This window comes from Leptomonas pyrrhocoris, assembly GCF_001293395.1.
Source record: "Leptomonas pyrrhocoris isolate H10 chromosome Unknown, whole genome shotgun sequence".
NCBI lineage: Eukaryota > Euglenozoa > Kinetoplastea > Trypanosomatida > Trypanosomatidae > Leptomonas > Leptomonas pyrrhocoris.
This window is the reverse complement of record NW_015438362.1, coordinates 1,422,542-1,440,724: the sequence shown is the minus strand read 5'-3', so window position 1 is coordinate 1,440,724 and position 18,183 is coordinate 1,422,542. Positions and strand designations below refer to the sequence as shown.

Here is an 18,183-nt window from a genome sequence, read left to right as displayed (position 1 = left end):
CCCGCAGTGCCCTGAAAAGCAAAGGCGAGGCCCAACCCAGATGTCGCAGAAAGACCCCATTCCATCAGTGCACGGTAGTAAACGTCCAACTTCGCAAAAAGGCAGGATAGTTCAAAAATTGTTTTTGGCTGCTTTCTTTCCTGAAGGGGTTTAAAAGCTAAGCGTTCCCTTTTCAGCGCTCTGGTATGCGCATTCCCTATATGTAACAATTAACTCCGGTAATTTTTAACGTCAGTGAACTATTTCCTTACATTCGTTAATCTTTTTTGTTGCTAGTATTGTTAATCTCCCTAATGTTTTTTTGTGGGTGTTGAAGCGCGCAAATGCGAAAGAGAAACAAGAACGTTGTTTTGTTTTCTGGTGGTCTGCGACTCGCAATGAATTGCGGATAAGGTCGCAAGTACGACTCAGTATTTTGTCTGTTTCTATTTTCGCGCGTTCACAGTATTGTAATGACTGCGTGTTTCGTTCTCTCATTCTGATGCAACCTACCCCTATCGTTCTCGCTATTGCGGGAACTGTTTATCCGATGCCATCTTCGTCCTTTTCAACAATGACATTCGTATCCATTTTCTTGCGTCTCCGATTTTCTTTACTTGTTCTACTTTCACGTTTCTGCTCGCTGCTAGCACTAAAACATTTGTGCTCACATCGATTTACAAAGCTGGAAAGAGGTCAACTAGCCTAGCGGTGTGTTTGCCTTAACCACTTTTCTTTTCATCGTAATTCCTGTACCCTTCTAGATTTTCTTTTTTCTAAATTTGTACTTTCTTTTGTTGTTGCTGATATAAGAGCATACAATTTTTCTCCTTTATATATCATCTACACACACGAATACTCTAACGACATACAGTTTTTTCTGATTTTCATCTTCTTTTGTGTCTGAACGTATCAAAAATGATGCTTGCGCCGCTCACTGACATCACGAACGTGCAGTTCCAACTGCAGGTACCGCAGAAGACGAAGAATGTGGCGCAGAACCTGACACCTTTCATACCTCTTTCCATTTCCCCACCGTTCTCCCACAACCCATACGAATGGAAATGCCTTCCCGAAGGCGTGCAGTCAGCTGCTGAACTGGTGGACGACCTGATCACGGCCGTTGCAACTCCAACTCAGGAGCTATTCCAAGACAAGGAAGACCAAGCTCCTCCTGCTCCGGGTGGACCATCGTTGTGCAGCACTTTGATCCAGTTCAAGTGCCATCAGGCTGAGTTTGCGTCGTCCGTCGAGGTGGAAAAAGGGCAGTATGTGGTGGTCCAGGGTGATCGTGGCATTGACATTGGCGTCGTGATTCGCATCAACACCGCATCGCACAAGACCTATGTGGAGCGCACCGGCCCCGTCGGGAGCGTTCTTCGTCACGCGACTCAGCGTGAGGTGGATTACTGGGCAACGGACTTGAAGGATGCGGAAGCGTTGGCTGCCGCTTTCTGTCAATCAAAGGTTTGCGCTCATTGTCTTCCAATGGAGATTGCGTACGCTGAGTATCAGTTTGACAAGAAGAAACTCACCTTTTACTACGAGGCTCGGTCGCGCATCGATTTCGTGCAGTTACTCAAGGAACTGTACCGCGAATATGGATGCCGTATTTGGATGGAGAAGGTACGCAACCATGACTAAACTTACAACGCACAGCTGCACCTCTTTTCTGATACCTCTGTGTTTACGTGCGTAAACGCGTGAAGAAGTTCATGTGCGTAAGCATCATTTTTATGCTTACTACAGCTTTTTTTCCCCTTCTGTTCTCTATACATTTATGGACGATCGTCGCCGTGTAATTTTTTTTTTCTTCTCTCTCTCTTTCAGTAGCTTTTTCGAAATTAAGCAATCTTCTGTATTCAATGCTTATGAACAAAAGTTTTTTCATCATCGAAACGACAAAGCCAGATGACGTTTTTTTTTTGTTGATATCGAGCTGCAACACACTTTTTCCGCATGTTTCCACGTTTTCGTTTCCCGCACCAGGTGGAGAATATAACATTAAAGAAACGGATTGTTTAAATTCAGAAACTAATGTGTTCTCTAGCCAGACTGTTTAACCTGCGTAACTGTTGACGAAAATCGATGTGCCCCTTTGAATGATAAAAAAGAGCAGTTATGTAAACAGATTTTTGTCTGTCACATGCGCCTTGTCGGGCTTTTTCCTTTTCTGTGTTAGCCAGCTCGATTTCACAAAAACAGAAGTGGTCAGTAGACTTTCTCTTTCATTCTTTTTCTAAATGCCTTTTTTTTGATCTACTCTTCTACTTTTTGAGCACCCTCCAGTGGCTTTTTTTTCTTCCTTTCTTTTTTTCTATGTGCCCTCTAACTGATAGATCCTAGATCGCATTTAAGCAGTTTACGAGAAGGCAAGAAAAAAGACACTCTGGTTGTAATTATTAAATGATAGAATTTACCCGGAAGGGTTAGATTTCCGTTTTCTTATTTCCTCTCATTTTCTTCTTGGTCCTTGTTTATATATGAGTTCAAAATGGAGAAATGGTAAATCACACGTCTCTTTTGAGTCGAAACAAACAAGCAAACAATATAGTATTTACTAGCTTCTGCACATCGCACAATTGTGTGCAGTTTATTATGGTTTCTATCATTGGTGCTTTTGTGCCAACGCACCCACGCACTAAAATGAAGCTTTCCTTTTCCTTTACTGGATATATAATGTCAGCTGGTTAAGTTGGTGAATATATCGTTGCACGAGCTAAATGCGTTGGTAAGTTATCGCAGTCACTTCTCTCATGTGTACTTCTCCTGCCTTCTTAAAAAATGCATCTTCTACTATTGCATGTTTCCGTGTACTTCACATCTCTATGCACCTAATTCCCATCAGAATAGTATTTAACCTGCTTCCTCTCGTGTGCATACACAAGAAATGTTCCGCTCGGCGCTCTCCGTAAGCAAGCGTACCTACTTGCTTGCCTTCAACAGCAAGGCGAAGGCGCGTCCAAATTTTGGTCTTCGCGGCGTCGGCTTCTGGTCCAGCGAGGTCTACCACAAGCCCGGCCAGAACTACTGGATGGCACTGTGCTGCGGAGGTCCCTTTCTGCTCGTCGGTGCGATCATGTGGGACGGCTTCTGGTCGAAGCTTGATGATATTTCTGGAGGCGGTCCGAGTGCCTTGGATTATGGCTGGCGTTCTCAGGATCGCAAACCATGGGACTTCTCCTTTGATATTGGTGAGGGTTACGCCGCTGGTCCGGCTACGCTTCGCCCTGCTCCCGGTGCCGTTGAGCTCGCCCACCATTAGTTAGTTCCAATAGTTCATGTAGTTGGTTGTAGAAAGAAAAGTCAAAAATTAGTTGCTATATAGAAGACCACTCTAGGTTATTTGTTTTAATGTTCTTTTCAATATATTTCAGTCAACTTTTTTCTGTTTTATTATCATTATTTGTGATTTCATGGTAGGATAAAAAAAAGAAAAAAAGTGGTTTGTATTTCCAGCGAGGAATATGCCATTTTATGGATAATAGTGAACGCGATGCTGTAAACTGCACGCTGTGAGCGCTAACGTACAAGAGGTAACATGCTTTGCTTCTTAAAAGTAAGTGGCATTGTTTATCACCAATATTTATTTGAGCAGCTCATTTTCGTGTTCGGATGTGTAAATACGATTTACACTTCTCCAACTACGTAATTTCCTCAGACAGTTGCATTGTGCTTTCGTTCAAGTTCTTCCCTTTCTTTGCTCTCGCATTGACTCTTTTTCGTTCTTCTTAAACTGGGCATATGCAATTGGGTGTGAAAACAGTGTTAAGTTAGAGACATTCATATGCAGAATGTACCCATCGAAGTTGCAACGACGCGTTACCGCTTTTGTGGTCAAGCCGAAGCTTCGGTAACCTCGTTCTTTGGGAATGGGCAGACTGTTTATCTTTGTGATTCGTGCCTGTCTACCTTTATCACAGCAGATCACCTGCAGCAGCATTTGCAGCGGTGTAGTAATGCTTTTTGGATACCTGGTGATGAGGTGTATCGTGATGCACAGCGAAGGTTTTGTGTGTTTGAGCTAGATGGTCGAAAGCCTCTGTGTGGTATTATGGCACGGCGTCTGTGCCTTCTTACCAAGCTATTTCTGACCGACAAGGTCACCCTCGATGACGTGCACTTTTTTTCGTTCAACACGCTCTTTGAAGTAGACGACGAGGGATTTCATTTAGCGGGCTACTTTAGTAAAGAATGGAAGAGTAGTTCAAGTTGCATTAACACGCTCTCATGCGTCATGGTGCTACCGCCGTTTCGTTCGAAAGGGTACGGTGGATTCCTCGTACGCCTCTCCTATGAGATTGCGCGTTCTGAAAATATGGTTGGGACGCCGGAGCGACCTTTAAGTAAAAGCGGCAATGCGCTTTTTCGAAAGGTGTGGCGCGATGAGGTGCTCTTTGCAGTATTTCTGCTCGAGGAACAAGGCACACCGGTGACGGTGTGTGAGCTAAGCAAACAATCTGGTCTCATCATCGAAGACGTTTTAGTTGCTTTACACGATTTGGATGTGTTATTCAGTATCGGCAAGCAAGGGCCGTTACTAGTGGTTAACGCGGCGGAGAAGGAGCGATGTGCGCAACGGCGATTAGATAAAGAGAAGCTGCATTGGACCGGTACCCCAATTTAGATGCGGCTCCATCGAGGGGGAGAAAAGCTTGTAAAACGCTCTTACTGCTACCATTGGCTGCATCTCTTCAAGCTACCAACCTACGGAAATCTTGTCGAAACGTTTTTTTTTCCATGTGACGTGGCTGTAAAAGAGGGGGAAAAGAATAAAGGCAACAAGCTCGATGGATTGTCGTTGTCAGTGTTCTTAGCTGCAGTTCTTTTTTTTCCTGATCATCAGAATTGAACACAACCTTGTTGCACTATATGTTTTTTAAAGTAAGAAATAATCGCTTTACCAATGACTGCTCTTAGCTTTTTTTTTCTGAAGCAGCTTTGTTATGCGTGTTAAATTACAAGCACTCACGTGTTAAAGACCCAACCGCTCAGCGTTACTTTGCCCGCAGAAGAACATAGATGAACTCTACCTAAGCAAGTTGAATTACACCTTTTTGCTTTTTCCCTTTCCTGCTAACAAGCTAGTTGTGCCAAAGAAAGTTACACAGGCTTTTCATCTCTTTATCGAGAATTAACGACTCCTGTTTATCTGCGAAAAGTAGACAGCTGCAATAGCAACAGAAGCAGCAATATATATAAGTTGGCACGCCATGGAGTTTGTGGAGGTTTCCAATGTGACTTTCCCCGTAGGAATCGAATATACCCGGCGCACTCTTTTACGACTTTTCCGACTAATTCACAATGTGGAAGATATCGTCTTAGATGTACGACAAGGCCAAGCCATCGTGTCGTTCGCCGAGTCGTCTGCCGCCCAAGAAGCACTGATCTCATTTGACGGATTTGTGCTGTTTGGGCGAGCGCTCTCCGTACGGATCGCACCCCCACCTGCTTCCCCAGTAGCCGGTTATATTGTGACTTCCAGGGTGACAAGGTATCTTCTGATACACAATGCGCCGTATTTAGCTATCGTCGTGAAATTGAAACACGTGTCTGGTGTGGAGTCAGTCACGTCAGCCGGCGTCAATAGGTGCTTTGTCGTTACACAGTCCGTTGACGACGCTACACAGGCGAAAGTACTAGTAGGCAGTCACTGTAGTCGCTGGGGAACGGCGGTCCTGATCTCGTTTTTGCGAAAGCTTTAAATGCGACTTTTGCTGTGGTCTTGCCTTCACCCGCATCGTCGATAGCGTAATGAAAGTTTGATTTGCTCTTTGTTTCCATTCGTTGTCCTTTCCCGCTCTTTCACCATTAAAGACCGGCACGATCGCCTTGAAGAAGAAACCGACAAAAGACAGAGCCATCTCAAGATCGGAGATCAGCTTATGGATTGTGACTCGATTCTTGCCGGAATAAAGGAAGCTCACAAGGTGAACCGCTGCGCTTTGGCTGAGGCACATAAGCAACTGAGGCGAGCCGCCGAGCTTCTCAACCGTCAGATCCAATTACTGGATGGCGCTTCGGCCTGGATGATCCCTCTTGGAGAGCTGAACGCCGCCACTGACTTCCGTGATGACCGCAGAGCCAGCTGCCAAGGATTACCGGACGTGACACGCGCAGAACTCGAGCGAATGGGTGTCGCAGATGTCACAAGTTTGGTGTGCTATTTACGCGGCCACCTGTATCCTCTCCAAGAATCAACGAATGCGGCAGTTTCTGCGTTATGCACGGTGGTAGAGGTCTGCAAGATCAGTTACCTCAACAAACCGTTGATGCGGCGACAATGGAGTGCGATAGATGCGTCGCTGATGAACTTGTTGGGGGAGGAAATCACACCAGAAAATCGAGATAACGTGAGGAGGGCGCTTTACCTGATCCGCCAACGAGACCTACCTTACAGTATCCACAACGTTCGATATGTAATTCATGAGAAGTGAATGTTTTTTTTTTTGTGAATCGACGACTTACAATCGATTCCCCTGCTATTGGTGTACACAGAAAACCAACACACACGCATTAACCAACAAATAGACGAAAACAGCGAAAATACTCTCACGCACCAAACCTGCTTCCCTTCTCACCGTGTGTAAAATTTTGAGTGAAGATGAGGCATCCGCAAGGTCTGCCGTGCACGCTGTAGAACAAAAGGCAGATTTGCACTCGCTTGATTTTTCCAATGTTTCACTGAGCACAGTTCTTTTTTTTAGCGTTAACGACCAGGCCTTCTTGATGCATGTTTTTTCTCTCATTTCTTTCTTGTGTTCTTCTTGTACTCTTCTACTGCTCTTTTTCGTTCTTTACTCCCTCTTTTTTTTTCTCACTGTAACAATCGTATTTCTTTAAATTCAAATAAATGAAAAATCCATTTTCACAGAAATTAATAGCCTCTTTTTTCTGTTTCGTGCCTTTTCTAAAAAAAGAAAGATGAACTACTTCAGCATCAGTTCCGCCGACAGCGACAGCGAGTCGGAGAACAGCTTTCCGATCGAGGAAGTCGCAGAGGCGCAGATTAACCCTTACTGGTTTGAGCTGACGGATGAGGAGGAGCTAGAGGAGCGTCATGAGGTGATCCCCAAGAAGGACAAGGCCGCCAACGCGATTGAAGCGCTCTGCAAGACGTTCGACTACAACGCCGGCAATGAATTGTGGAAGGAGGCTTATGACGCGTTCAAGCGCATGAGTGAGGAGGTGCACAGCTTTGTGCGCAAGTACAAGGAGGCGCCTCAGGCGTTGCAGGCGTGTCTACAAGACATGCCGAACCTGTCGGAGCACCTGGAGGGAAAGTCGCGAGAAGACTTTGCCAACAAGGTCGAATACAGGAGTCTGAAGAGTCTCATCACCCTTGTCGAGGAGACTGAAAATCTCTACAAGAAGGAGCTGAAGGCGCTCGAGAAAGGTCCTGAGGAGGAGGGTGAGGCGGCTGAGGGGGAGGAGGAGGGTGCCAAGGATCTGACCGAGGCCGATTACGCCAAAATTCTGGAGGAGATCTCCGGCTCCCGTGAAGTGAACTTGGTGAGCAAGGTGGAAAAGGTGATCCGCGACTGCGGCAACAAGGGGTACACGAACCTGGAGGCCTCTGCAACGGGCATTGCCGTTTCCGCGGTTCTTAAGCGCGACAGCCGCAAGCTGCTGGTGGGCTCGGATACGTGGGGGCGGGCTTTCAAGTGGGCAGTGAAGTTTTTCCAGCACATCCTCGATAACCCGTCGGTCCGCTTCGTGGAAGACTCCTCCTCCGTGACCGCACGCGACATTGTCGTTCCGGGGGGTCTTCACGGGGTCTTGACGTTCTTGCGCAGCGAGCTGGAGAACAAGTCAAAGTTCGAGGACGTGGTCAGCCAGGAATACCTGAAGATTATTGCCTTTGAAAACGACCTCGCCCTCTTGACTGATCGTGTGCTGGGCTACTACCTGTCCCACAACAGGAAGGAGCCGTCCAAGGCGTGCATCGCGATCCTGCTTGCGACTTTCGGTCAGCGTCGCCAGGAGGCTCACGACCTCTTCTACGCTTCGCTCCCCTCCTCTGAGAAGCTCACGGTGATCTTGCCCTCTGTCTTCGACACGGTCCGCGCTCTTCGCAAGCTTAGCATCCAACTGAAGCCCAACCTCTCACTTTCCGTGTCGAGTGCGTGCCACGTTGCTTACCAGTATGGCCTGTGCGGCCTCTACCGTGAGGGCCGCGACTACCTCCTGCGCACCGGCGTTGCCAACCACGTCACGCCGGCCGTTGCCCCGCTGGCGATTCTGCTCAACCGCGCGATTGCCCAGCTTGGCCTCGCCGCCTTCATTGCGGGCGACATCCCAACGGCGCACGAGCTGCTGCGCGGCATGTGGGGATTGTTGTCGAACGAGATTCAGCTTGGCCAGAAGGCGCCGCCGAAGTACCAGCTGGACGACGAGCACTCGGAGATGGAGTACCGCAATCTCATGCTCCCCCCACACCTGTACATGCCGCCCGCGCAGTTAGAGCTGGCAGCCGTCCTCTCCGGGCTTCTCGATGGCGCCAAGATGGAGGCGCAGAACCCGTATGAGCGGAAGCACATGGAGCGCTACGTTTACAACACTGTCACGCGCACCCCGGTGCTAATGGGCAAGCCGTTTTCCTTTAAGGAGCAGGTAGCGGTGGCCTACGAGCACCTCAAGGTGGGCAACTACGCTGGTGCCAAGGAGCAGGTGGAAGCGATGGCGACGTTCGACACCCTCCCCTCCGGAAAGCAGTGCCGTGAGCGCTTCCTGCTTTGCATGAAGGAGGTTGCCCTTCTCGTTTTCTGCTATCGCAATCGCTGCAATTTTTCCACCATGTCCGTGTCCAACCTCTCTATCAAGTTCGACATGAATGAGAGCGAAGTGCGCCGGGCAGTAAACGAGATCCTCGCCGATCCCAGCTCGCTGAGCGCGTGGTGGGACCGCGACGACGCGTACCTCTACCTGGATCGCAACAACACCACACGCCTGCAGCACTTGGTGAAGGGAACTGCGGAAGGCATCTTCAACTTGGCGAAGCACTGCGACAGCCGCATCCGCCAAACCGCCGGCCGTGGTCGTGGCGGACGCGGTGCCGCTGGCGGACGTGGCGGTGCTGGTGGGCGTGGCAACGTTGGCGGGCGTGGCGGCGCTGGCGGACGTGGCGTCACTGCTCGTGGCCGCGATGGACGGTAAACGGAGTTTAAATGTATTTTTTTTTCCTGTGTGTAGGTTTTTGGGTGCATTCTTGGAAAAGAAAGGAATGTTTCTTTTTTCTTTTCTCTTTGGCTTTGTTTTACGTTTTGTGCGGCAAGCGCGTCACTGCGCTTTGGTGAAAACGATAAAAGGAGTGTTTAACTAAGGGGCGAGTAGTACAGGTTTGTTCTTGACGTGTATTTGGAACTTTAAACCTTTTTTTTTTGGTCTACCCTTGTTGTTGGTGAGCTGGCTCGTTTGAGTGGTATCCTTTTTATTGGCGTCTCTTCTAAAGACGAAGAGCTATACGCAGTGTAATTGTTGGCTGATCTTTGTTTTTTCTTCTAAACTAATATGTTAACAAGCAACCAAAATGTTTAAAACAATAAGGAAAGGCTGCACAGTGGTCCCTAGGAAGAAGCGCCTCTTCTTTTTTTTTTTCGCAAATCCGGTGCTTAGTGCTTTGTCGTTCAGCGCACCTATGGCTCTCTCGCGGATTCGCCACAGTGCTTAGTTGTATGGCCTGTTGCGCCTGCGGTAGCACTCGCGAAAGGGCTCTATTACTGGTAACAGGAACATCGGCACACAACTGCGCTAGGGTTTCTGCGCAGAAAGAGCGGCGAGAACCGTTCTCGAGGCGCGAGAACAACAGGGTGTAAAGAGTCCCAGTTGTTTCTTCACAGCTTTGCCTTATTGTTCACACTGCTCATCATCCGTGTCAATATTACTTTGCTTCCGGTGGATTTTCGCTTTCACATTTTCAGGTGCGCTCTCTTTCCCCTGTCCCCTCTCTTCCTCCTCCGTCATCGTTCCTCTTTTCAGCGCGTTGGAAATCGGCAGCGGTAAAGAATCAGGTATGTGAAAAGGCGGTGTTGACGTTACCGTGCAGCTTCCTCATTTCACACGCCAGATGTTTCAAAGCAATAACGGCGTGAGGCCAGACTTGCAGCCAACCGCAGCTACGTCTTATCAGCCGGTGCAAATACCCAAGGACAAGTACGAGAGAATTGTGCAAGGACGCAATAGATTTTTCCTCACTACAATCGGTGGCGTCGCTCTTTTCTTGGCGCTCAGCGCTCTCCCACAGTTTCTCATTTACAGGTGTGTGCGAAGGGTCTACCGAAACTTCTGCCGTGGAAAAGTGCTTGACTTGTCGCCGAAATTGTACGACGAGAAGGATGTCGCCTTTTACGAGATGTCGAAGGCGGTTCGCGTTGAGTTTGTGATTGAGAAGAAAGTTGTCGATGACGGCCGCTACAGAGTTGACGAGGCGCTCTCAGAAGAGGAGCAGGAGGATCGACGACGCGCCATGACGCTCGATTTCATGATTCGCAACGATCACAACTGGGTAGGCAGCACCGTCAACTTTACTACTGTCTTGAAATCCGACTTACACTCTCCAGGCTTCACTAAGTATGACTGCATACTCATACGCGACGAGCTTCTCAACCATGCCGAGCCGAAAGCTCGCAACCTCTTTGATTCTGCCGCTGAGTACATGAAGGAGGACGGCTTGTTCCTCGTGATGGATTTTGGAAAGCCGAGTTATCTCCAGCTTACCAGGCTGGCACGATGGTTCAACAGAGTCTCGAACAGCAGTATGACCATCACGCACGATTATCATGCATGGATTCGCGAAAGCATGCTGTACGAAGTAAAAGAAGAGCGACGGTGCCTCTTTGGGTTCTATTACGCTCTTGTGCTACAACGAAGGCCGAAGAGCGCGGCTGCACCCCAGCAGAAGTAAGAGGATGTTTAGCCAAGTTGCGTCACTGGAGCAATACCGGCTTTGGAGTGAAAAGAAGCGCATAGGTTGTTCACAGGTGTCTGCTGTGTTTTTTTTTGTCACATTCGCAAAGCAAAGAGAGCCAGAGCAGCAAAATGCGTGAAGCTAATAGGTCAAGTCTGGCAACTTGTCTTTTCGACGCTTTTCCGCCGTTACAATTATTGATGCGGTGGTACAGATCTAACGTACAGGAAACGAAAATAAATAGCTTGGTAGAGTGGCCATCAGATTTGTGTGCGGTGTTGCCGCTGACAATCCCCTCTTTTATTGTATATATACTTTTGCTATTTATTTGTGGCGTAGCACAACAAAGTGTTGAACGGTAGAAGTTGTTACTCGGTAGCCCCACTTGCCGTATTTTCTATCTTTCCTCAATCTACTGTTTCCCGTTTAAGGACGATAAAGCACACACTGAAGAAGAACATCCAAGTGGGCGCTTTTCCTTTCTGTGCTTCACAGCAGCAAAACAGCCAAATTAGCTGAAAAGCTCGTTATTTAGATCTTCTTTTCTCACACACAAAAAACTCCCTGTTTCTCATTGTTATCGAAAAAAAGAGACCTGACGGTCTGTAGAATCCCAACCCGCGTCGAAGCGACTTTTAAAGTTTTGAATTACCACAGTGGAAAACAACATCAGCAGACACCCATACGTTCTCACAAGCCAACATGACGGACAGTCACCAACAGCAGTCGATCAAGGAGCTGAAGCGGGAGCTGCAGCGTCTGGAGGACTCGTTGATGGAGCGTGAGGAGGCTCTGCGGCGAAAGAGACAGCAGTCGCAGGCGCTGAACACGCAGCTGGCGGATGAGCGTGCCGCAACAGGTGCGCAGGAAGAGGCGCGGTCCGCGGCCAGCACCGATTACCGAAATGCTGCTCGCGTGAAGCAGGTGCTCGAAGGCGGGCAGAATCGGAGCGGCCAGATTTCCTATTCCAGCCGTGAAGATTGCGTTGGGCAGCTGATGGAATCGGACGAGAGTCGCAAAGGCGTAGAGTCCGACATTGGGGAGCTCTCTTCGTACATCAAGGAGCTTCGGGAGAAGAAGATGGACGCGCAGAAACGGCTGACGGTGGTTCGCTTGATGTCCATGCTGGATGATCTTCAGGATTTGCTGAAAAAAAAGGTCTTTGGCCCGAACGGGGGCGAAGAGGCGCGTGCACAGGAGTTGCTGAAATCCATCCAGGAGTTGTCGCGTGAGCGGGAGCGAACACTGAACCTACTCTCGAAGAAGGAACGCGAGATGGGCGCGCTCATCGACTTGAAGCAGCGGAGAATCGAGGAGCTGCGCAATGAGTCTTCTAGAAACGCGTGCGTTTACGCCGACTCTAACAAGTTGGAAGCCCGCTCGGTCGCAGAGCGCATCCAGGCCGAACGCCGGCAACTCTTGCAGGAGATTGAGCATTTAGAGGAGGCCAACAGTAGAATGGCGGATGTGCTGGTGGATACCAAGTACACAACACAATCCGCCATCAAAGACCGCGACGAAGCGTTGTCTGGCGACGCTGCGATGGGCGCGTCGCGTAACCCCGAGAAGGAAAGTAAGCAGCTGCGCGAGCGCATCCAGAAGGCGAACGCAGAGCGGCTCGTGTTCGAAAGGAAGACAGAGGAGGTTCAGAACAGCATTGACGAGCACACCGCAAAATACAACGCACGAATGTCGAAGTTGCGGCGTGAGATTTTGTTCTATCAAGATGAGAGCTCTCGCTTTGAGAAGGAGAACCAGAACTTGAAGATGCTGTGTGACACACTTGCCGCTTCTATTGACAGCTAGAGAAGAGGAAGAAGATGCCTGAAAGTGCCTTATCAACCGTTTTGTTTTTAGAGAAACGTAGAAGACGCGCATTTCATGTTTTGCTGAGTATTCCTGGAAATGCATATATAGATTGCGGATTCGTGGTTGCGTTGCTTGTTGCTCCTCTTCTTTTTTTTTTTGCTGCCTCGCTCATGCGAGCTGTGCAACCGACGTTCTTTTCCTTTTCTTTCTTGTTTTCCCCGCCGTACTGCATCGTTGTCTTCTGCGAAAATGAAGAGTATGACAAGTTATCCGCGCTGAACATGAGAGATTCTCAATGGCATTGCACTGCTGAAGTCACAAGGGCCAACTAGCTTTCGCGGATACCTGGACTTTATTTCTAAAGCAGAAGGAAGCATTTACTCTGCTGATCCCTGATGCTCGCAGTCGACGTTCCATACAGGTGAGTACATGCTTGCACTCTCTCTCCTTCCATCTACATTTTGTTTCTTTCCACCGCCTTTTTCCTCGCCATTTCGCTTCTCTTCGCATCATCTCTCTCTGTGCGTTCAACGTTTTTTTTCTTTTTTCCTTTTACCCCTCCGAATACCAAAAAGCCCAACCTTTCCTGTTTCCTTTTCGTTTGTTCGTTGTGACCTTCCTTCTTCGGCTCGCTTTTTGCTGTTGTGCTTTTCGTGCCTTGCAACGTGCGACGCACCTCTCACTTGAGAGCCACACAAGGACTCCACTGGGGCCACAAAAATGGTTTTCGATCTCACCTACCCGCACCTGTACCGCAGCTCGTTGCCGAAATGCGTCATGCGCATCGACGACAGCTGGTACGACTGCACCTCCTGGCGCAACTCTCACCCCGGTGGTGCGCAGATGTGCGACGAGTTCCACGGCAAGGATGCAACGGACGCCTTCTACTCACTGCACTCCAAGGAGGCAATCCAGAAGCTGAAGCGGATGAAGGCGCTTCCGTTGAAGGAAGGTGACACCCCACGCGACCAGGTGTCTCTGAATTTCGCGAAGCTAGTGAAGGAGTTGGAGGAGAAGGGGTGGTTTGAGCGCATTTGGTTCATCGACTTCACCCGCAACATTCTTCCTGTGATTGCGTTGTGCATCATTGGCACCTTCCTCAGCTACTCCTGCCCCGTTCTTGCCACCGTCCTCATCGGACTTGGCATGCAGCAGGCTGGTTGGCTTGGCCACGACTTCACGCACGCGCGTAGCAAGTTCGCCCGCTTCCTGGGCAACACTCTCGGTGGCCTCATCAACGGCTTCTCGTTGGAGTGGTGGTCGCACAAGCACAACTCGCACCACGTCTTTGTCAACCGCAAGGGCTTGGACTCGGACATCCACAACGAGCCGGTTCTGTTTTTGTGGATCCCCGACGTCTCCGAGGACACCGCGCTCCGCCGCTACCAGTACATGTTCTACCCCTTCGCCTATTCACTTCTGTATGTTTCGTGGCGCATGCAGTCTCTCCGCTTCGCGCTGGGCAGCGGCAACAAGAAGGAGCTGGCGCACATGGCGGTGAACTACCTGTGGCTTGCCTTGTTACCGTGGAAGGTCGCTATCGGTAGCGTCATTCTTGGTGGATTCTGCGTTGCCATAGTGGTGACGTCCAACCATCAGACGGAGGAGATGATCGAGCACGACGAGCCGTACAACTACATCATTGACCAGTACCGCGCCACCCGTGGCGTCCAGTGCTCCGATCCGTTCTTCGAGTGGTTCTTCGGTGGCATGCAGTACCAGCTGGAGCACCACCTCCTGCCAATGGTGCCGCGCTACCGCTACCCTGAGGCACGTGGTATTCTGCGCAAGTTCTCCGAGGACAACGGGCTGCCCTTCCATGTGAACGGCGTGATGGAGATCACAAAAATGAACTTCGATGTGATGTACAGAAACTCCATCGCCCCTGCTGTCGGTGCGCAAGAGTCGAAGAAGCAGGAGTAGGCTCCTGGCTTTTTTTGCTTCTGTCCGTTCTGTGGGTTGGGCTTTGTGTTCCTTCACCTATCCACCCGTCTACACTTGGTGGCAATGGGTATGTGCAGAGAGCAAGGCATGAAGCAGCGGTCTCGCCCTCCCAGAACGGAACCGCAATCACACAGACAAAACCTTAGGATACAAATATTGACCCTGATTAACAAGGGAAAGGTGACGTTGATTTTCGTTGTAAGTCTTTTTCTCTTTACTTTTCCGCTGATTAAATAACTCAGATACAGTTCATCTTGTCTGACCTCATTTCCAAGTGTTCTTAAAAGTGTTTGCACCTCTTTAATGATTGGCAAAAGAAAAACCTAAACGCTATCGTTGAAAGCATTAAAAAAACCCCGCTTCCCTTAATTCTTAGCCAATAACATCAATAGCAGAGAAAAAGTGTAGCCGAAACGATGATCATTGGCTTAAGCGTCGTTTTTCGTGCCAAATCACGATATACGGGCAACATTCTGCTCCACTGCTATAGTAAGTCCAATTCTTGTTCTTTCTTCAGGTTTTTTTTTTTTTTGAGATGACGCAAATCTTTTTCCGCATTTTGCTTCTATATATAGGCAGTATAAATGTAACGAAATAGCACAAGAATGTTTCATATTTTCAAAAACAGGTTTCCCTTTTCGTTTCCATTCCTTTTTTTCTTTTAGGCACCTAGAAGGTTTGAAAGAATAATATGCATGTGTTTGCCTTCTATGCGGACGGGTGCTTTAGACACCACAAAATGCCCCCTCCTCTTCAAAAAAAAGAAAAGCTGTGGAGTATCTCCGTTTTCTTTGAGTTGCCTTTCTTACCTAGCATTTTTTTTCCCATTTCGGAATGACAGTGCTCACGCGCCACGAAAGAAAGAAAGAAGGCGTCGCTGTAAGTATTACTGTAAGCAAACTTTTTTATTACTCCTGCGATGGTATGTGTCTGCCCTCCACTTTTTAATTTGCAGTGATGTTGTGCCACCGATGACGACGCAAGTTGATCTGCCACATGCACAGATCAAACCTCGTCTGTGCCCTTCCTTCTCCACGCAATTTGAGAGAAGAATAGGAGGAGTAGTGAAACCGTTGATCCCACTCGTTCCCCAATCTCTCTTTCTCTCATCGTGACTCTCTTCTGCGACTGCGCCTCTGCCTCTATTCTGATTTCAAATTCGCGCCCTTACTTCACTTTTTCTGTTGCTGCTGCGAAAGAAGAAAAGCTTGACTTTTGTTTTCAGCGCCACTAAGCATTGTCTCCCGTTACTTTCGTTTTACCCTATTTGTATCCTTCTCAGCGTTCTTAAAAAAAAAACTTCACCTGTTTTACGCATAGGAGGACAGCAATGAAGCAATCCTTCCTTCTCCTGGCTGTTTGTGCCCTCTTCCTCTGCGTGGCCTCCGCGGAGGTGCAGGTGGCCACCAAGAGCAACTTCGACAAGATCATCGGCGGTGACCTTACCCTTGTGAAGTTCTACGCGCCATGGTGCGGCCACTGCAAGACGCTTGCGCCGGAGTTCGAGAAGGCTTCGGTGACCCTGAAGGGCGTGGCGACGCTGGCGGAGGTCGACTGCACCAAGGAAACCGAGCTGGCCTCCAAGTTTGACATTAAAGGCTTCCCGACCATGATGATCTTCCGCAACGGCGAGAAGGTGGAGGACTACAGCGGCCCGCGCACTGCGGCTGGCATAACTGCCTACATCAAAGCTCAGGTAGGCCCCGCCGTCACCGCGATTGAGAAGGCAGAGCAGCTGGACGAACTCAAGAAGGAGGATCTCCCGGTGTGCGTCGTCAAGACGGCCAGCGCTGACTCCGCACTCGCCACGACGATGACAAAGGTGGCCAACGTTTTTCGCACGCAGGTGAACTTCGCCCTCGTCACCGATGAAGCCATCGCCGCCGACGCCGCGATGGAGTCCGTCACGGTGTACCGTCACGACAAGGAGCATGAGGCGTACGCCGGCGTGCTGCCCGTGACGGTAGAGTCGGCGAAGCAGTTCTTGTCAGAGGCCCAGCTCGATTTCTTGGGCGAGCTTGGCCAAGAAACCTTCCAGTCCTACATGGAGGCCAACAAAGCGAAACCCCTGGGCTGGCTCTTTGTGGACAAGGACACTGCCCCTGCGCTGAAGGAGTCACTCGTGGCGGTCGCAGAGAAGTTCCGCAGCCAGGTGCTGATGTCGTGGGTCGACGGCGACAAGTACCGCCAGGTGGCTTTCCAGCTCGGCATGCCGAAGGACGTGAAGTTTCCCGCGTTTGTGTTGGACTTCGAACGTCACCATCACGTGATGCCGACTGAAACCCCGATCACCGCCGAGTCTGTGAGCGAGTTCGTGGAGAAGTACAGCAAGGGTGAGACGGCGGAGACACTGATGTCGGAGAGCGTCCCGGAGGTGGAGACGGTCGAGGGTCTGACCACGATTGTGGGCAAGACGGTCGACAAATACACCGATGGCAGCAAAAACATCTTTGTGCTGTTCTACGCCCCGTGGTGCGGTCACTGCAAGAAGCTCCACCCCGAATTTGAAAAGCTCGCCAAGGAGCTCGAGTCCGCGGACGTCATCATCGGCAAGATCGATGCCACCGCAAATGATTTCGACCGTGCGAAGTTCTCGGTGAACGGCTTTCCGACACTATTCTTCATCCCCGCTGGAGGCAAGACCGAGAGCTACGAGGGTGGTCGCAGCCTTGCCGAGATGAAGGCTTTCGTCGTGTCGCACATGGCCTCTACCCCCGAGGCGACCCCCTCTTCCCCCTCCGCCGCGCCAACTGATGAGAACGATGACGATTTGTAATGGCGCAGACGGGCTTTAAGGCGTTTGCATCCAACTACAGAGAGAAGAAGCGATAAGATGAAGCGCTTAAGCTTTTAGTTGTGTTTCTCGTGCTCTTTTTCCTCCGACATTGTTTTTCACGACCGAGGATGTGCTTCCACACTTCTCTCTTACTCACTAACTTTCCCCTCCTAGACACAGTAGATGTCTTCAAGTTCAAATAACAGGCACGCATTCAATAATATGTGTTATCTTTTCTTTACACTCTTCTTCCTTTCGACGTAATGTGTGCCCGGGCGCGTGCGGTGGAGCTTAGCTGACAACTGTGTTGGAATGTGCATAAATGCTATTATGAAAAAGCGAAACGAAAAGATGGAGTGTTGCGAAGACTGGTAGTTTTTTTTTTTTTGCTAGGTCTACGAGACGATCGTGTTCGGGGTTTTAAAAGTTGCGCTGCGCTGCCCTCTTAATTCTGTTCTTTCATTGTTGTCTCTCGACGCGGGGAATATTTCATGGGCTTTCTGGTATTCAACACTGGCAAAAACTCCGAACAACAAGACACCACCAACAACATAGTGATATTAATGGGAAATGATATGCTCTTATAAACTGGAAGGCGAGGACGCGTTGCTCTCGATGAAGCTCCGTTAAAGTGGACAAGTTGAACTCGTTTCCCCTTTTCAGCACGCTCAGGTTTCTCTCGTCGACGACGGGAGCTTGACAGTGTGTTTTGTGTTGTAACGGTGCAGGGCGCTTTTGCAGTCACGCAATACACTGAGCTGGGGTAGTG

At 49.4% G+C, this 18,183-nt stretch overlaps 9 protein-coding genes across 13 annotated transcripts; all 9 read left to right on the top strand.

Annotated features, from left to right (window-relative positions):
• Positions 1–628: 628 nt before the first annotated feature.
• Positions 629–1,623, top strand: ABB37_04160 (hypothetical protein; the record flags this gene model as incomplete). Of its 2 annotated transcripts, none has more annotated exons than XM_015801740.1 (1): positions 629–1,623. In XM_015801740.1, the coding sequence occupies exon 1, from the start codon at positions 898–900 to the stop codon at positions 1,621–1,623; it is 726 nt and encodes a 241-aa protein (XP_015660360.1). In that variant the 5' UTR covers positions 629–897. The 2 variants fall into 2 exon arrangements, with proteins under 2 accessions (XP_015660360.1, XP_015660359.1); XM_015801739.1 differs by having other exon boundaries at positions 664–1,623.
• Positions 1,624–2,826: 1,203 nt separating this feature from the next.
• On the top strand, positions 2,827–3,244 carry ABB37_04159 (putative mitochondrial cytochrome c oxidase subunit I; the record flags this gene model as incomplete). Of its 2 annotated transcripts, none has more annotated exons than XM_015801738.1 (1): positions 2,827–3,244. In XM_015801738.1, exon 1 carries the CDS (start codon positions 2,870–2,872, stop codon positions 3,242–3,244), a length of 375 nt encoding a protein of 124 aa, XP_015660358.1. In that variant the 5' UTR covers positions 2,827–2,869. The 2 variants fall into 2 exon arrangements, with proteins under 2 accessions (XP_015660358.1, XP_015660357.1); XM_015801737.1 differs by having other exon boundaries at positions 2,832–3,244.
• A 500-nt stretch (positions 3,245–3,744) lies between these two features.
• ABB37_04158 (putative acetyltransferase) lies at positions 3,745–4,606 on the top strand (the record flags this gene model as incomplete). The annotated part of the gene is made up of 1 exon (XM_015801736.1): positions 3,745–4,606. Exon 1 carries the CDS (start codon positions 3,767–3,769, stop codon positions 4,604–4,606), a length of 840 nt encoding a protein of 279 aa, XP_015660356.1. The 5' UTR covers positions 3,745–3,766.
• A 586-nt stretch (positions 4,607–5,192) lies between these two features.
• On the top strand, positions 5,193–5,684 carry ABB37_04157 (hypothetical protein; the record flags this gene model as incomplete). The annotated part of the gene is made up of 1 exon (XM_015801735.1): positions 5,193–5,684. The coding sequence occupies one exon, from the start codon at positions 5,193–5,195 to the stop codon at positions 5,682–5,684; it is 492 nt and encodes a 163-aa protein (XP_015660355.1).
• A 111-nt stretch (positions 5,685–5,795) lies between these two features.
• On the top strand, positions 5,796–9,135 carry ABB37_04156 (putative eukaryotic translation initiation factor 3 subunit 8; the record flags this gene model as incomplete). Of its 2 annotated transcripts, none has more annotated exons than XM_015801734.1 (1): positions 5,796–9,135. In XM_015801734.1, the coding sequence occupies exon 1, from the start codon at positions 6,904–6,906 to the stop codon at positions 9,133–9,135; it is 2,232 nt and encodes a 743-aa protein (XP_015660354.1). In that variant the 5' UTR covers positions 5,796–6,903. The 2 variants fall into 2 exon arrangements, with proteins under 2 accessions (XP_015660354.1, XP_015660353.1); XM_015801733.1 differs by having other exon boundaries at positions 6,853–9,135.
• Positions 9,136–9,956: 821 nt separating this feature from the next.
• Positions 9,957–10,882, top strand: ABB37_04155 (hypothetical protein; the record flags this gene model as incomplete). The annotated part of the gene is made up of 1 exon (XM_015801732.1): positions 9,957–10,882. The coding sequence occupies exon 1, from the start codon at positions 10,046–10,048 to the stop codon at positions 10,880–10,882; it is 837 nt and encodes a 278-aa protein (XP_015660352.1). The 5' UTR covers positions 9,957–10,045.
• A 433-nt stretch (positions 10,883–11,315) lies between these two features.
• ABB37_04154 (elks delta-like protein) lies at positions 11,316–12,691 on the top strand (the record flags this gene model as incomplete). 2 transcript variants are annotated; one of them, XM_015801731.1, is made up of 1 exon in its annotated part: positions 11,316–12,691. In XM_015801731.1, the coding sequence occupies exon 1, from the start codon at positions 11,588–11,590 to the stop codon at positions 12,689–12,691; it is 1,104 nt and encodes a 367-aa protein (XP_015660351.1). In that variant the 5' UTR covers positions 11,316–11,587. The 2 variants fall into 2 exon arrangements, with proteins under 2 accessions (XP_015660351.1, XP_015660350.1); XM_015801730.1 differs by having other exon boundaries at positions 11,326–12,691.
• A 577-nt stretch (positions 12,692–13,268) lies between these two features.
• ABB37_04153 (delta8 fatty acid desaturase-like protein) lies at positions 13,269–14,617 on the top strand (the record flags this gene model as incomplete). Its single annotated transcript, XM_015801729.1, has 1 exon — positions 13,269–14,617. Exon 1 carries the CDS (start codon positions 13,415–13,417, stop codon positions 14,615–14,617), a length of 1,203 nt encoding a protein of 400 aa, XP_015660349.1. The 5' UTR covers positions 13,269–13,414.
• A 1,219-nt stretch (positions 14,618–15,836) lies between these two features.
• ABB37_04152 (protein disulfide isomerase) lies at positions 15,837–17,414 on the top strand (the record flags this gene model as incomplete). Its single annotated transcript, XM_015801728.1, has 1 exon — positions 15,837–17,414. Exon 1 carries the CDS (start codon positions 15,969–15,971, stop codon positions 17,412–17,414), a length of 1,446 nt encoding a protein of 481 aa, XP_015660348.1. The 5' UTR covers positions 15,837–15,968.
• Positions 17,415–18,183: the final 769 nt, after the last annotated feature.